Consider the following 18089-nt stretch of genomic DNA (forward strand, 5'->3'; position numbering starts at 1 on the left):
CAACTCGAGCTACATGTCTAGGTGAATGTTACTGGAAAGCATTATGAAAACATCCTTAACACCGGATCACCCTCCAGCGTACATTTGGACTTCTACAAGTGCGACGTTTTATCTGGGCCAGGGGCACCGAACCTTTCAGCCAAAGCAGCTTCTCAAGAGGCGCGTTCATGTCAAAGTCAGTTGCGCAGTTCTACGCACTTTTTCTCAGAGCAAAAAGCATTTAATTTATTGGGATGATACGTTTAACATATCTTTCCGATAAAATGATATTCCAGTACATGAGACCCAATGAACGATTGTCCGTTTCTAGCCCATCGTTCTAACCGCTACGCTACAGACGTTTGCGCGAGCGAGCGTGGAATACTTTAATTACCCGTTCACAGAAAATGCACACGTTGCACACTTGTGTGGAGCGACGCATCGCGTGTGTGCCGTGTGTCACAGCTAAAGTTAGCCAAGCTGTTAAAAAAGGAACAGGAAATGATGGTCGAAGATACTAATATAAAGCCTACGGTATTCCTTTGTCAGCGGGGTGATGATCGAACACGGTAGGTCTGAAGATCATATCTTGCATTGTGTTTTTCTTTAATATTTTGTTTAGCTAAGCGAGTTGGCTAATGTTATCTGGGACACCCTATACAGGTTGTCCCAGCTACCATGCACCAAGATTTTACATATGCCAAATTTTTCGAAATAAAGTCATCTTGCATGCCTTATACTGACAAAGTATCTCTATATTTGCGCAATTTACACGTTATTTCCAGCGAAGAACGAAGATGCGCGGCCATTTTTTTCCATACCGAAACTCACCCAAACACATGACCCCTGCAACTATGTCCAAGGAAGCAGTAAAGTTCAGTAGATGCGCGGATAATTGGCTGCGCAGCGATGTGCCCGGCTTGTACTTCGCGTATGGTGTATTCGGGTCCGCTGACACCGATGTTTGCCTATACTTGCTCTAGTTGGTAGGGCAGCATACGTTTGATTCGCCAGTTTGAGATAAGGATTACAAACTAAGGGCACACAAATCGACAACATAGCTAGGAGTACAAATGGCGATAACGTAGCAGCAGTGCTTCATTAACAATAACACGATATCCACACCAGCTCCTTTCTTTGGAGAGGTGGGACCACCGCGGCGCAGTATACGTCCATAAGGCATACTTTGTATACTAATACAAATCTAATTCGCGGTGACTGAAATTAGAACACGCCGTCACGCCACTAATTCCACATATCGGTCATTGCGGCGTCGCAGCAGTGGCTTCTCACATTTCCGAGTTTTTCTTCCCTCCACATTTTCAGAGCGCAGCTCTCAGGCGCCCATTCCTGCGTCGAGCATCGGCGTTCCCGGCGTGCGGACGCGTTCCCGGCGGGCGGACGCGAAAAACGGCGAGAATGAAGAGCACGAAGGGGAAAGCGGAGGAGGAGGGTGCAACTGTAGTATGATACGAAAATCAGGGGAGGAGGGAATGTCGAAAGCGTGAGAAGAAGGACATAGTACCGCGCAAGCGTAGTTCCTGCAGCGACGATCGCTACGAGATGACACTAGAGTAGCGCGCCGCAATCTGTTCACCAACGGCCACTGCTTTTCAGAGGCTAACAATTGTTAAACGCTATCACTGGACGCACGATGCGCCTTCACGTATCAGAAGTTTCTCGTATGTTATCAGTAGTTCTATTCGTTGGGTGTTGCAACCAAAGCTTTTTGTAATCTGACTGTATGCGCGACATTGTAGAAGCTAAGCAGGTACCAGCGAATACACTGGAACATTCTACGAGCCATTATAAATGTCGACGCGCTTGACCCGCAGATCAGATTTTCCATGATCGCCGACTCTGCTACTCTCAAATTATTTGCCTCAATATATCGCGAAATGAAAACGCGTATAGAGCTGCACTCAAATTTTGCATTAGTGAGGATCGTTATCGCTGGCGAATTTTTTTTTCTCCCCTCCAAATTTCCATGAATTCGGACATGTTTTCTTTCACAAGGATTAAATTTCCCTAGGTATAGGCAAATTTCCTAAGGGTTGGCCGCACTGCCAGAAGCACATATTCAGCGACCCGAGTTGGCGTGAAAGTGCTTCATCGAAGAGCGGCACGTGCCCTGTAGCACATATCTGGTGACTGAAGCTTTCGGTAAAGCGAAACGCTTACATATATACTGGCACAGATGCCGGATAGTTCATGAGGCATCCCAAGAATGCAACTTGCAGTAAAAGCTCGAGCTGATAGCAGGCACTCCACCCGCACTTGATATCAATGGTCTGAAACTATATACCTTGTAAAGTTCGGCGGCTGGTGTAGTGTGGTTCCGTTGGAGAGCGTGGCCTCGTTTCCGGCGTAATTCTTGTAGATAGAGCTGATTCCGACTGCGAAGCCGAAGTAGACGATTCCCAGTAGCAGCATGAAACGCACCACATCGCGAAGCATGTAGAGCAGTGACACTGTCAGAGGTCCGAACATCTGCAGGATCTGGCACCACAGCAGCAGCCGACAAAAGGCCAGCACTGTGGCTATGGCGTACAGGGACTCGCCTGCGTGCACAAAACAAAGGCTATATCTCAGAAACATTGAACACGATAATGTCGTGGTTATCCCTATTTGTTCTAGAAAAAAGCTACAAAAAATTTACTTCATATCCTTCTTCACATCATCGATGCTATCAGGCTTAGAAAGAGACATTGCCTAGGACCAGGAACGTGTCAAACCGTACTTTATGTGTGGCAGTTTGACCTAGCACCTGATTTGAATAGCGCCGCTTTTACTTTTTCCAGTGTCAACACGAATCTGTCTAAACATAAGCAAAAAATTGGATTACACCTCAGCTCTTGGCGTCATGTGAGAGTGTCTTCTCTGGTACAAACGTTTATACCTGTTGGGTGGTGTTGACGCTCCCGGACTTACTGACATCTTCGAAAAAAAAAGAACGCCCTGCAAACACTTCAGACTACCTGAATTATTAAAGAGAAAATCAGACATCCACCCCTTCGTAGCAATTGCTACAAAGGAAACCCATACGAGTTCCTCGAAAGAAAAGCCTAAGAGTTAAAGAAAAATTCGTCCTGGTCCGAAACGAATTTTTCTTCAGCTCTGAGGCTTTTCTTTCGAGGAAGCCGAATGGTTTGTAGCAATTACTACGAACGGGTGGATGTCTGATTTTCCCTTTAATAATTACTTCTCTCCACCTTGCGGGTTTCCGCAGAACTACTACGTCAGACTACCTGGATGATTGAAAAAACGTCGAGTTCTCTTCGAGCGCCCCGAGCACGGCCCAGAGCGTCAGGTACATGACGAGGTATCGGCTCGCCTTCAGATATGCTGCAGATTAATTGGTCTTTTCCAACACATTAGACAAGTACGACAAAAAAGTACATACAGCGCTATGTTTTCTTTTCATTCGTCCTTGTGCAATTCCCTGGGAAACATCGATTATGCAGCACAAACTAGCCCAACGCCCAACCATAGTTATTTTACACAATTTTGCCGGTTCACTTTCGTAGCAACGTATCCGGAAATTCTAGAGTGGTACTGATAGTGCGCATCTTGTAACAAAGACCATATCTAATCTTGACACTATTGCATTAGAACAGCTATATGCTCTAGGCTCGATATGACTGCTTCCGGGGCTGCCAACGACGATGTACATGTCGCAGCGGGAATGGATGCCCGGAAAATGCATGTGCTTACATTGCGCATGCTGTGTGTACTTACCATGATCTGTGGTATTTATCATGGCCACACTATCATATCATGAAATCATCGCCACACTAATTTATCTGGCCATATTTATTAGTAAACTGCATTGATATATTTTTCTACCCTTCGTCGCTGTTTCCCCTGGAAGCGCCACAAAGCCGGCGGCTCTGCTCGTACGGCCATAGGTTCTTTAAATATCGCACTTTCTATTGAAGCAGTTCCCATGCATAAAAGAACAAGAACACAAGTACTTCTGCCATATCTGAAGAACATCCATGTACCACTCAATCTCAGGTGACTGAGTTAATCGTACATCAAGCTCATGCTTGACATATTGTCGCTGAGTGTATTTTCCACGTAGTGATGGGCAGCTTGATCTAAAACGAGTTTAGCACGTTGCAATACACCGAGCTATTGTCGCTTTTCTGTAAGGCCTGGTAGTTTGTATTAGGCATTAAGCTTTGTATATATAGACTGAAGACTTAAGAAATCATATGGCAGTTTTAGCAGCCATCTTTGATCAACTAAAAACAATTTTCTTGTGCAGCATACGCTAAAGAATATAAAATCACAAAACATTGAAGACCCGCCTTGTCTGGGTAACAGCACTCTATCTGCTTTTTGCTAGGCTGCTAACAGGTCTCGTTTCTTGGGTAAAGCGTTAGGCTAAATGTAGGCAATATTGGTGCAAGAATCACGAGGTAAATAATTGATGTTGCCGAGATGTCATGATGTGGCAATATGTGCGCAAATGTGTCGTCAATTTACCTCTTCATTAAAGAGATTATTTGAACATGGCACGTGCCTCTGACATGACGTAGAAGTAACAATAGTTCCATGTGGTGCGATTAGGCGACAACAATGGTTCTGCACTACATTTGCTTTTCATTTTGGTGTTTTCATTGCACCGTCCTATATAAACTGCTCTTTCGGCGAATAAAGTCACCTGGAAGTCCACATTGGGGCTGGTTTCCTTGTCTCTGCCTCCGTTTACAGTTGCTCTGCAAGCATATTGAGAAAGGCCTACCAACAAGCACGAAAATTTACCTTCCTTAAATTTACTTCATCTAAATAAGGGAGCATGCTGCGTGTTCTGTGAAGAGGTCATCTCAATGTGGCGGATGAAGTTAGAGTAAAACCATGCAATCTGTTTTCTGAGGTTACCGCTTCGCGCTTACTTTCAAGGCATGGGATACGGGCATATTCACATTTGATAGCGCATAATTCATGCAACTGAAAGTGCCCAAGCATAAGCTCTAACAGAGAAGAGAAAGTCCGACTCACCAATGAGGTACGGGTGGTACCACGGCCACTGGGAGCGGTCAATGCTCTCCTGGAGGGTGCGGGCCGAGACGAACACAATGAACCAAAGTATCTCGGCCACGAGGAACAGGCCGAACATGCAGACGTCGTACACGGCCCACCAGGAACTGAGAAATACGCGGGGACCCAGCGCCCAGGCGCTGAGCGCCAGCTCCCACACGTAGCCCACTATCCAAACGCCGACGAGGATCTCGGACCACAGAACACGCAGCTTGAGGCTGTCCCGCCGGCCGTAGAAGAGCGAGATTGTAAGGAGGACTAGGAACGTCGCGTACGAGGTGCAGCTGTGTACGAAGCGGTTCAGGGGCACGCGCAATGGCTTCAACACCCGCATGGGTTCTGGCGTGAAAATGTATGCGACGCCCAGGAAGGGCGTTGCCAGCGCTTGGCCAGCGACGTGAGCAGCCTTGCGAGCTGTGGACCATGCGGGCCAGCCCGGCAGGCCCTTGTACCACAGCGAACGCAGGACCTGTTGGCAGTTCGCGTGTCCTACGAACTGGAAAAGAAAGAAAAAGCAAGCGATTCAGAACACGTGTCCATGTGCTCACATTATGCAAGAAATGAGACAGAAGGTCCTTATACAGAAGCCTAGAGAGGTCAGCCAGAATAGGAATAACTTCTCTGGCGGACCTCAAACGTAAGAGTAAAAAGTTGGAAATAAGAGAAAGTGGATATAAAATGAAGGGTAATGGTGAAATACTTGTCTGGTTACCGATCTTTTCTAATTGCCTTTTTGTAAGGGGTCCCTCACTAGCCCCGTCCGCTATGGACTCAGATGAGTCTCAAACCATATTTGTATCTCTATAAAAAGGAAAGCAATTATTATTATTATTATTATTATTATTATTATTATTATTATTATTATTATTATTATTATTATTATTATTATTATTACATCTAGTGTACGATAAACAAGTGCATAGAGCAAATACGTAAAGCACAACATGAAATAGCACCTGGCTTGGCTGTTTTGGGGCAATAACGTTTAGGAAATGCTGAGTTAAGCATATTCCTCTATACACAATATAGTTCTCTCGCTGCCTAGATTGCACAGTCGCAGAATGTCTAGCATCGCTATCACATTGGCTGTAACTTCGGTTCGCGCTGCTTCTTAAGTATGTAGACTTGGCCTTGGTAACAGCTGATTTTACGGCGACTAAGTAATTGCAACATGAGTGATTCATTTGGAAGAAATCGGAAATATTGTAGCTACTGTGTCACCGTATTGTCAACAATGAGTAAATTGCCCAGTTATCACAGGAGATTGCCCGCCATGGTGGCTTAGCGGCTATGGCGTTACGCTGCTAAGCCCGAGATCACCTGTTTGATTGCATTTTGATGGCGGGCAGCATGCAAAAACATCAGTGTGCTAAAATATACGTACACGTTAGAGAACTCCACGTGGTCAAAATTATTCCGGAATCCCCCACTACGTTGTGCCTCATAATCATATCTTAATTTCGGCGTGTAAAACTCACAAATTTCATTTTGATGAAAGGATGACGAAGTAAAATGAAAATAAAAACATTTCGGCAACGTAGTGCAATTCGCGACGCTCCAGAATAATAACAATAATAATAACTCCAACCAAACGGCACATCTGCACTCACAGGTACTTTTTCATTTAACAATAATACTCGGGTATGCTGCAGATCCACACAACTCAATAAATCTAGTTATTCGAATTTTGCATAAGAATGAAACAAGTAAGCACACACAAATACATAACAGGGGTTGATACATATGCAATATCAATTTCAGTAAGAACGGACACGAGATGTTGACTGCCAATACATTGATACACCGTGACTTGTGACAGCAGAAGGAGAACAAGGTAAAAACAGGAGCCGACGTTCCGACAAGTGGACTTGTCTTTTTCAAGGTGACATATGCTAGGGGAGGGGTAAGGCGGATGGGTGCGGCAACGACCGAAGGTTTCTTTGCGCCGAGGGTGTAGAATTGAAAATAAACGGGTGTTGCGCACAAAGCCGGTGTCACGGCAGTGCGTCGCGGGATTGAATCCCGGCCACGGCGGCCGCATTTCGATGGGCCGAAATGCCAAAACACCCGTTTACTTAGATTTAGGTGCACGTTAAAGAACCCCAGGTGGTAGAAATTTCCGGAGTCCTCCACTACGGCGTGCCTCATAATCATAAAGTGGTTTTGGCATCTGAAACCCCATAATTGAATTCATTTTCAATTCTTCACCTTCGCCACTAACACACCTTCGTCCACTGCCTCACCCACCCGCCTTATCCACTCTACCGTTTAGAAGAACGCTACACGTATACACTGTGCCGTAGAAAGCATATGTTGCCTTCAAGAAGGCAAGTCCACTTGTCGTAACGTTGGCGCATCCTTTTACCTTTTTCTCGTTTTGATCATCGTCTTGAAGTTCCATCTACCGCCTTCACCGTGTTTTCTCATTAAGGAACGTTATTAAAGGCTTTACGGAGGGAAAAGCCTAATGAAATGGACGCAGCGTTTTGCCCCCGAGCTCTAGGCCGCAGGACGCATACCACTAGCAATATAAACTGAGGCGGAATAAAATTACTTTGTTTTACGCTCTTGGCCTATGCTAAAGGAACCAGGTCAACGTATCTCTTATGACGCCGTCACTAAGCTATCTGCCAAAGTTCATGTGTTGTTTCGTAAGCCTGAAACAATAATTTTTGAACCCTGGCCATATCTCTTTATGGCGCAGAACGCTCTTCTTGCGCTACGAGACATTGATCATTTCCTTTTTATAATGCAAATAAAAGGACAGTTAAAGATGAAGCAGGTGTACCATCAGTAGGTCACCATGTGTGTCGGTCTGTGTGTGTGTCAGCATTGGGGAAAATGAACTGACAAACGCTAACAGCAGCATCAGTCTATGTGACCAAAGCTTTTGCATTGGCAGATAAGGCGCGTCGCAAAACAACGCTGCAACAACGGGATGACTAAACACCGCAGAGGGTAATTTAGTGTTCGCCCAAGGAAATGCGCGTGAGTAGGAGGTGGGGGGGGGGGGGGGGTGAGTTCGTTCAAGTTTCATTTTTTTCATGTGCTTACATGAGATAACCATAGGTGTGTCCAACAGTGATTTAGAAGAAGCCATTTTCATTACTGCCATCATATTGAGCTGATATAAGTATGTATATCTTTCCTATGCGCTACACGTATGCCAAAAAATATACCCTTCGTATTTCTTTTTGTTCAAAGCCCGTGTGAAATGCGTGCTACAGCTTCACACTTAATGCCCAGTTCCTCGAGTCCACCGGCCAGAACATGTGTTAAGCGCCGTTCCCAACTTATTATTATTATTATTACCTGGAGAGGTTTGCACTGGTATGTGATACCGGCTACTCCTCTTTTGCATGCTAGTTGTAGTCAACATCGTCAATAATTTCGCGAACCATGGAAATATGTTCGCACACTCACGTTCTTTTGGTCCAAGAGAATCGCCAGAGAGAGCCGTGGAAAACGGAAAGGTCTGTTTGTTGGGAAACCCTCCGGCTGCGACAGCACCGTCTCCACTTCCTCAGTGTTTTTGCAGGCGCCGAGGATGGCGGCCGCAAAGCGCGAACACTGCTCAGCCATCTCCTCGTACTCATTCTGCGTGTAAAATCAAGCAAAACAAAACATAAAAGATGGCACCATGTTTGAGATACGAGTTTCATACAAGCTCCTCGCTGCCAGCACAAGGTCTCGCGGCAATCTACAAAGAAGGAAGGTATTAGTATCAAGCGGATATTTCGATGCATCACAAAGCAGACATTGCTAAATCGAACGGTACGAAATCCGCATTTCTGACGCCTCTATGGCGTAGCGACGAGCTGTGTCGGAACGAAAGCGTCATTCCATGGGATGCGACCATTAAAGGGGCCCTGAAACACTTTTTGAAGATAGTAAGAAAACATTCCATATTTCTAGATGAAGCCCCTTTGTACATGAGAGCCAAATATTATTCCACTGCAAATAGTAGGGAATTGCCAATCTAGTGTCAGAACAATTAAAGAAACCTTGCGCTTGCTTTTTCCTTTCCGATGGCGTCAGCAGCTGCGACTCAAGCAGCCAAGTAGCCAAACAACCGGTATTGACTGATTTGGCAATTGCGAGAACATTCTCAGCAATCCTATTATTGTCAATTTCGAGGTAAATAAGTGAAAACATATATCTGTCTGCGATCGCAGAAAGAGAAAAAAGAAGAATTTCATCCTTCCGCTTCCGGTACATACAGGCGACAGTTGCGCGTAGCTGCCTCTGCTGCGCGTTGCCTCGGAGACTGAACCGGCGCGCGCTGTGTACCGTACGACGGGGTGCCGCGACAAGCCCTCTGGCTGCAGACAACTGCGTGCTTTGATTGATGTCTGTGGGTGAGTTAGTTCCAGAGGTGTGGCGACGTTAGGCAGGCCGAGCTCTCATCTCGTGTTGAGAGCAACTGGTACGCTCAAACTCGAAGTAGCGGAGCTAAAAAAAAAATAGCGAAAATGGTCAAATTTGGTCTGGGCATTGCCCTCTTGCCATCACCCTGTGCAGCTTCCAGCGCGACAGTGGAGAAAGGAAAAAGAAATCTACGGATCGGTACAATAATTACCTCCAACTACGCCTATTTTGGAAGGATTAGCAAAATGTTAGCGCTAGGAGATTCGTGAGGTGACTTCCATTATTAGGGAAGCCACTCTATGATTAGTTGGGAAAGTGTTTCTTGTCTCCTTGAATATTATGGCAGACATGCATATGCTGTGACCTTCGCTTCAATCCGTAAGCACACAACAATCACGGTAAAGACATTACGACGAGCTTTACTGCGCAGTCATTAGAAAGATTGAAATCTCCGCTTTGGTTCTGGGCGGTGCCACGCGACAAATAAGCCGAAAATATAGCGGTAATGCACGTTGTAACTGCTGCTTCAGAGTCACCCGTTCAGTAAATAGCATGTCGTCGTAAGGGAAGTCCTGCAGTAGCTGAAACGCCAACGCTGCAGTGCTCTCTTATACGGCACAGGGTGCAGTGATATCCTGGCAGTGTTTCAGTGGGCAGAGGAATCCCTTTCAGAATCTCAGAAAAATAATGAGACTTGTATTTCAGCTCAGAATAAACACTAGAGACTGCAGTACAGCGCATTTTATCACTTCCTCGATGCAAAAAATGTAAGTTAATAGCTCCAAGGTGTATGAAGCTCTGCAGCTCTGCAGCTGCCGGGAAACACGTAGCCATCTTCCAGCTTAGCCTTCTCCAGTGATAGTTCCAAGCCAGCTGCACAGTCGGGCTTTGTTTAGTACTATATCTATGTCCCACGTGCGTCCATGTTACAACGTGGCATTGCCCTTTTGTTTTTTTCACGGTGAACCTGTTATGGCTCAACTAAGTAGCGGAAACCGAAATCACATGGCATGCCACAAGTTCCAAAAAGCACTCAGCGAGTACAGTAGAATGGCTAAATTTTCCAGCCGCTTAGCAAGTAAGCAATCTGTGTTCTGTCAGCGTTAGATGTATGTGGGTTAATCAAGGCCAATTGAAAACTATCGATACACAATTGTTTTCTTCCTGTACAGAGTAGTTATGCAAGAGAAGTTCACACGGCGTCCTTGTACAAGCAATCCTGCAGCGACTTGATAAAGGCTCATTCACACTAGGCCAACACGACACCAATTTAGGTCTTCCGACTGTCGGCGACAGTGTTTTTTCCTTCGTGTCGGCGCCTCTGTCACAATGTAGCAACGCTGACAATCTGCCCACAGTCGGCGTTGCCGCTCTGCTATGATGACTAAATTTGGCCAACTCATGTGTGGACAAAGCTTGAGGCCAGTGAGTCATATACGGCACTTAAAGTAAATTACTTATTGAAGCGTTGCAAAATGTTTAAAAGCGTTAAAAGCATGGCTTATCGGTGTTCTTTGACGACCGAACCTGGCGCTACAGGTAAATTTCTATGGAAAATTGGTATTCGTCTATATGTGATAGAATATGTTACGGTATGTCAGATCATTGTGACTCTTTGCAGTAAATTGCTTGTACTAGCGCTCCAAAGCCTTATACATGTGTTTCACGGATCAGGCGGAAAGTTTCCTTGTTGACATGGAGAACTACAGAGGGCACCGAGTTGACTTTCGGGAAATATGTGGAGCGCGAACTGCACAATCCATAGCATGTGGGATAATTACGCTCTTTGCAGCAAATACTCATTGCAGCAATCGAAAGCGTTTTGCAATAGTTATACGGAAATGATTGGTGTCGCTGGAAAGCAAACTGTGGCACAGTTTTCAAATTTCCTGCGAATTATGGTCCATGGTATCAGTCCTGGAGTAAATACAGTACATACAATCAATTACTTGTATTAGCACTGAAAAGCGATATACGGGTGTGTAACACACCACGCGGAATGTCTGATCTCTGTTTAGGAGGACCGAGTGTTGCATCGGAGTTCGTATTTGGCGGAAATATGGAAAACGTTATGCTTAATCTGGGTGACCAAAATTTTAAATCTGGTACAGTTAATGAAAGCTTTCGAAGCAAATTACTTTTTTGTGCCACTCGAAAGCGTTTTCCAAAAGTCGCACGTGTAAACTGTGCTTTTCTTGCGCTTTCCGATGCGCGCTTGAACTGCCAATTTCCTTTTCAGTATAATGCATCAGGCTGTCGCGTTGCTTCGTCATCAAAATCTGCGCAAATGGAAATCATCTACAGGCCATTTTAGTAACTTTCGCACCTGCCTTGCAGTCCCTACATAGAAGTTCTTTGGCTCAACAAGGCATCTACAATGAATCAGGCCTGTACCGCATCCAGTGCGGAAATCACACGTGTCGCGTTTCCGGCGAGAAATCGGCGCTGCATCGGCCGGCATCGGTGCGTAAATTTTTACAGTGCGCGATAACAGCGCCGTTTTCACGAGCAAAACCCATGTCTCTTGTGTATCCGCGTCATTTGTCAATCGCGTAGAACACATTTGGGTTCCACTGTGGTAATTGTCCAACTTGAAGTTCATGCGACTTCGCGTCATCGACCTAATAGTCGGAAACACATCTCCCGGTTGTACCTTATAACAGCCACTGCGCTATAGCGTATACAAGCATTTTGACTGGATCATAAGACTTAGTATTCTGTCGGAATCGTCTGCGGCACCGGTTGCATAACTCCCGTGAGTGTAGCATTCACTGGTCCGGTATTTACGAGCCCGTGACCCCATAAATAAATTTATCTGGAAGTCAGAGCTCTCACACGTGTCATTCTCTGCTGCGTGTGCAATGCTCGCGTTGCACGGGCTGTTTGAGCAATGACTGCAGCACACTTCCAATAAAATCCGGAGGTTCCGTTACTTTCCAGCCTGAGCTCTGTTCACATAACACTATAGATAACCGCTAGGCCATCGTTATGGTGCTCCGTATTGCGGTGAAGCCGAAGGCACCCTGCAAGCAAACGTTCTTTTTTTTTCATTTCTTTCGACTAGATTATATGACATTGTTCAGCAGACTACTCCATATTCCTTTTCTGGTACCACACCTACAAAAAGAAAACGTCGAAAAGATAAAGTCCAGTTGCAACCGTTTCATCGACTTGAAACAAATCGATGTACCGACCGGGTGAACTAGAACGCCTCGTATTTACTTTCGCAGCCGTGAGTGGGAAAAGGTCATCAGCCTGTTTCTTCTAGTTAAATCACCGTTGTGAAAAAAAAAATGACATACGCTTTTAAATAATTGCTGTGCAAAAAGCGCATATAAGGTTCAGGCTCCCACGTGGCCCTCAGAAAAACATTGGCCAACCCTTAGCACGCCGGAAAATGGGGGCAAGCCAAGTTTCTCCTGCGTGCACCTGACCTTCGTCACGAGTAACATACAGGCAACGGTGCCGGATTCCTTCAGCCTCCCACTCCCTCAGCTCGAGATCTCGTTGCTGTCGGATTGCCTGGGCTCGTGCAGCTCTAGCGGCTGTATCGGCGGGCCGACGGCGAGCCCTTTCACGGTCGTGTTCTCGCCGCCGCTCGTCGAATCGTGCCTGTTCTTCTGGGGAACTGACAGCGCGTCACCGTCCCATCTGTATTCAGAGACTTAACTGAACGGAAACGAAGCCGGCGCAGCGCGCGCGAGACCTTTTTCCTCCACGGCGAAGCGAAACGGCTCTGATTAGTTTCGCGCGTGGCATGATCGTGCGCCTGTGCAACTGGAATCTTTGCTAATGACTGACGCTCCGGCGCCGGTGCAGCTGTCAACTCATCAAACCGCCATTTTCCGCAGCTACTTTGCTCTGGGAACAACTGTTCTTTTTTTTTTTTGCATAATGGTGACAACGCCACCGAAACATGTGAGCCAATACAAACTTTGCTTGAAAGGAGAAATTAGGCCTTCAATTGAGTAAGGCAATCCTTTGATTAAGTGGAAGCTTGGGGGAGTTGGGGATTCAATATCGACATGTTTGCTCAGCGCAAAAGACGAGGGCAGAAGAAAAGACAACACAGGGCCTGTGTTGTCGTCATCATCTTTGTCAGTTGACGCAGTACATTTCGACTGCCAGAAAACATTTGCATACTGTGGCCAAGGCAAGTGAATCCTGCGTGCTTTCTTGTTGACTAGTTAGAGCACTTGCAAAGCATCTTGCTGGTTTCGTTTTCCACGCATAGGCCAGCATGTTCATTACGCAGTCCCATGTTGCTGTCGCTTGACCTAGAGACTAACTAGCACAGCAGTTTGGTCTGGCATATAGCTTCCACCGGGTTCGTTGTCAAGGCGATGCTAGCTTCCGGTCCGTAAAAACTTTCCGGTTCGAGAAGACGCTGTTTGCGCGCTCCACACCCCTCCACGACGCTGTTGTCAACGTGTGCCCGGCCACATACCTGGAACTCGGGCACGCTCTGCGCCAGCTCGCGCAGCTCCCGGCTGAGTGTGAAAGCGCTGAGCACGGGGTCGTCCGAGGTGAGCAGGATGTGCACGGGGCTGCTGAGTGCGCGGAAGGCGTTGCGACGCAGCTGCGACTGGGACAGCCGCTCGCCGTGGCGCGCGGCCTGCTCGCGGCACGACTCGGCGCATCGACCTGCGAAAAGAGAGAAGCCTTTTCCTGATTACCATTGCAGTGGTAGTAGCAGAGAGAGAGAGGCTGCAAAGTCCGCTAAAGCTCTCTTCTCTCGCAGCTCACATGGACAACAACAAATCGGGAACAATACTATGCTGGGTATAAAAATAACGTAATGATTGAATCCAGCTATGGAACTGGATAAACTAAGATGCGGAACACTGTAAAAAAAAATTATTACTTCACAATCCTACCTCCACACTGGAATCGTTTTCGCGGGGAAACGCAGTTTGCCACCGTTGCTTTTTTTTTTCGTCATCAGTCGCAGTCTACGTTCATTTGAAGAAGTCCAACGTGCAGGTCCGCAATGTATTGATCAATGTTTCAACCGTACCAATATATATATATATATATATATATATATATATATATATATATATATATATATATATATAGTCATGTAGTAGTGAGGGTAAAGAACGCAGTAGCAATACTGTATATGATGAAACTAACTTTCATTGGGCGAACATGTGCCCACAAAACAGGCTGCACTGGAAGTGCAACAATCACAGCGAACACAGTCGGCGATCGTCGAAAATCTGATCAGCGGGGCAAGAGCGTCAGCTTTTATAGACGAGCGGTCGAACGAACCAGAGTAATCGCTGGTGCACGCGTGTCTTCCAGAAAGTTCTACACCATTACTATCGCACGTACATGCAATCAAATTACACAAGGTTCGGCGACAACTGAGAGCGGATAGAACCATCGATAGCATTCCAGAAACCTCCGATACATGCAGGCGCGTCCTGAGCTGAGCCATAACATTTGTCAGATGATGAAACGCGGTCATTCGGTAGGAAAGTACTCGTATAAATAACCCCCCCCCCCTCTTAAAGAAAACATCGTCTCGTTGCTTTAAACACAAAAAAAGAGCGAAAAACAAGAACACAATTACTAAGAAATAGTAACAACAACTAAAGTCCAAAGGGAGTCCAAAGCTCAGCTATGCAAAGTCCCAAATTTCGTTTGCGCTGGTAGAATGGCTTAAGTCCCCTAATATGAACTATTTCAGGCCCTGAGCGGCGGCCCCGTGAGAGCGAAATGACGTCTGACGCTACCTCATAGTCGAGTGCGACAACGGGACGGATGATATTGTAGGGTCACATATAGCGCCGTAAAAGCTTCTCACTAAGTCCTCGTTGGCGTATCGGTGTGCAAACCCAAACACGGTCGCCGGGTTGGTATTCCACGTAGCGTCTTCAAAGATTGTAGCTGCCGGTCCTTTTCTGATTCTTGATGCGCAGGTGGGCGAGCTGTCCGGCTTCTTCGGCGCGCTGGAGATAGGCTGCGTCGTCAAGATTTTCTTCGTCGGTGACCTGCGGCAGCATGGCGTCGAGAGTCGTCGTAGGGCTCCTGCCGTAAACCAGCTTCAACGACGTCATCCATGTTGTATCTTGTTCCACCGTGTTGTAAGCGAAGGTTACGTGCAGCATGACCGAATCCCACGTTTTGTGCTCGACGTCGATGTACATTGCTAGGATATCGGCGAGGGTCTCGTTCAGGTGCTCCGTAAGACCATTCGTCTGCGAGGGGCAGTTGTCCTCCTGTGCCTTGTCTGGCTCTATTGCAGAATGGCTTGGGTGAGCTCTGATGTAAAGGCCGTTCCTCTGCCGGTGATGAGGACTTCTGGGACACCATGTCGCAGGAGGATGTTCTCGACGAATAATTTCGCCATTTCAGCTACCCTACCTTTCAGCAGAGTTTTACTTTTAGCGAAGTGGGTGACGTAGTCAGTCGCCATGACGATCCACTTATTTCCGGATGTTGACGTCGGAAGCGCTCCAAACAAATCCATCCCAATCTGTTGATATGGTCGGCAAGGAAGCTCGATCGTCTGTACTAATCCCGCTGGCCTTGTCAGTGGTGTCTTGCGCCACTGACAATCTCGGTACGTCTTGACGTAACGGGAGACGTCGCAGGTCAGGCGCGGCCCGTAAAAACTTTCCTGTATGCTCAATAGCGTCCAGGAGAATCCGAGGTCCCCATCGGTCGGATCGTCATGTAGGGCGTGCAGTACTTCTTGACGGAGTGTTGAGGAAACAACAAAAAGTAGTTGGCGCGGACTGTCGAGAATGTCTTCTTTACAATGTTCGATTTTGCAGCGAAAACGAAGCCAATCATCGCTTAAATGCCCTAGGAACAACGTCGGTATTCACTTACAAATAAATAGTCGACAGGCCTTTTAGCTCTGGGTCAGCTCGTTGCTGCTCAGCGAAGTCTTCCGCGCTGATCATTCCAAGCAAGGCGTCGTCATCCTCGCCGTCCTACGGCGGTGGGTCAATGGGGGCGCGTGACAGGCAGTCGGAATCAGAGTGTTTTCGTCCGTACTTGTACATTACAATGATGTCATATTCTTGCAGTCTCAGGCTCCACCACGGCAGGCGTCCTGAAGGAACCTTTAAATTCGCTAGCCAACACAACACGTGATGGTGACTGACGACTTTCAATGGCCTGCCATATACGTAAGGGCGGATTTTCGCTGTAGCCCAAATGATGGCGAGGCATTCCTTTTCGGTTGCCGAATAATTGCCCTCCGCTCTTGGCAGCGACCCGGTAGCGTAAGATAGCATCCGTTCAAGTAAGTCTTTCCTCTGGACTAGGACGGCACCGAGACCTAGGCTACTCGTGGCAGTGTGGATTTTTGTATCGGCGTCCTCCTCGAAGTGCGCAAGTACCGATGGCGGCTGCATGCGTCACATACGTGTTGTAGTTCCGTGCAGCGCAAGAACCGTTCCTTCGGTCACTATCACCGATGAGACATGAGTGAATGCAACAGCCTCCCCATCGGCCAGGCGGGCGTGCAGATCGGTAACGCCTTCGGGGAGCTCTACCGCGTCGAATACGGCATCCAGCAGGATGGCCAAATGGCCAGCGACGTGCTGTCCAGCGGTATCCACAATTCCTTCGGCACTTTTTTTCTCCGAAACCGGCTCCGGTTGTTATGTTCCGCGCGCCGTGTTCGTCGATCTCCAGTCCACCGTTGTCGACGAGGTGCGCTCAGGCGCCTACCTTCAGCTCTTCCACTCGGAGCAGGTAATTACTGGCAAGGAGGATGCTGCCAAGAATTCCGCGCGTTGTCATTGCACTATCGGCAAGGAGATCATCGACGTAGTCCTTGACCGCATCCGGAAGCTGGCCGACATGTGCACGGGTGTACAGAGCTTCCTCGTGTTCCACAGCTTAGGCGGCGGTACTGGCTCCGGGCTCAACTCGCTTCTTATGGGGCGCCTTTATCGGGCGCTGTGTAGCTCACGGGCTACCCAGCGCCGCAGGTCTCAACAGGTGTTGTGGAACCGTACAACGTCGTCTTGACTACGTGCGCGAACTTGGAGCACGCAGACTGCGCCTTCATGGTTGACAACGAGGCCATCTACGACATCGAACGGCCCTGATACCCAGCACCTGTCAGATGTCACGTAGTAGCGACGCTGAATACCGCACTATATATATAGCCCTACTGTGAATGACTAAACTAACTTTTATAGGGCGAACCTGTGTCCACAAAAACAGGCTACGCAAAGCACAACGATAGTGGCGAACGCAGTCGGCGATCGTCGAAAATCTGATCAGCACGTCAAGCGCGTCAGCTTTTACACACGAGCCATCGAACGTTCCAGAGTAATCGTTGGTGCCCGCATGTCTTCCAGAAGGTTCTACACGATTCGCATCGCGCATGCATGCAATCAGATTAGGCAAGACAAGGTTCGGCTAGAACATTTCTTAGACGATGAAACGTGGTCGTTCAATAAGCAATACACGTATATATTTTTATATATATATATATATATATATATATATATATATATATATATATATATATATATATATATATATATATATATATATATATATCCAATTCTGGAGTTTTATGTGCCAGAACCACTATTTTACTATAACGCACGCCATGTTGCGGGACTCCGAGTTCATTTTTGACCACTTGAGGTTCTTTACCGCGCACCCAACGCACCGTACGCGGCCTCTTCTGCATTTCACCCCCATCGAAATGCGGCCGC

The 18089-nt window shown here is 47.0% G+C and overlaps 1 protein-coding gene and 1 pseudogene across 1 annotated transcript in view; one reads left to right on the forward strand and one right to left on the reverse strand.

The window, feature by feature from the left end:
* LOC142576405 (short transient receptor potential channel 3-like) overlaps positions 1-18089 on the reverse strand; it is a 67503-nt gene that overhangs the window by 9619 nt on the left and 39795 nt on the right. Inside the window, exons 5-8 of the mRNA XM_075686527.1 lie at positions 13841-14037; positions 8449-8622; positions 4987-5521; positions 2285-2540 (exon numbers count right to left, since the gene is read on the reverse strand). Of these exons, the coding sequence (XP_075542642.1) occupies positions 2285-2540; positions 4987-5521; positions 8449-8622; positions 13841-14037 (1162 nt within the window). The remainder of the gene's footprint in view (positions 1-2284; positions 2541-4986; positions 5522-8448; positions 8623-13840; positions 14038-18089) is intronic.
* LOC142573832 (tubulin alpha-1C chain pseudogene) lies at positions 16836-17468 on the forward strand (annotated as a pseudogene).

This window comes from Dermacentor variabilis, chromosome 3 (genome assembly GCF_050947875.1).
Source record: "Dermacentor variabilis isolate Ectoservices chromosome 3, ASM5094787v1, whole genome shotgun sequence".
Lineage (NCBI taxonomy): Eukaryota > Metazoa > Arthropoda > Arachnida > Ixodida > Ixodidae > Dermacentor > Dermacentor variabilis.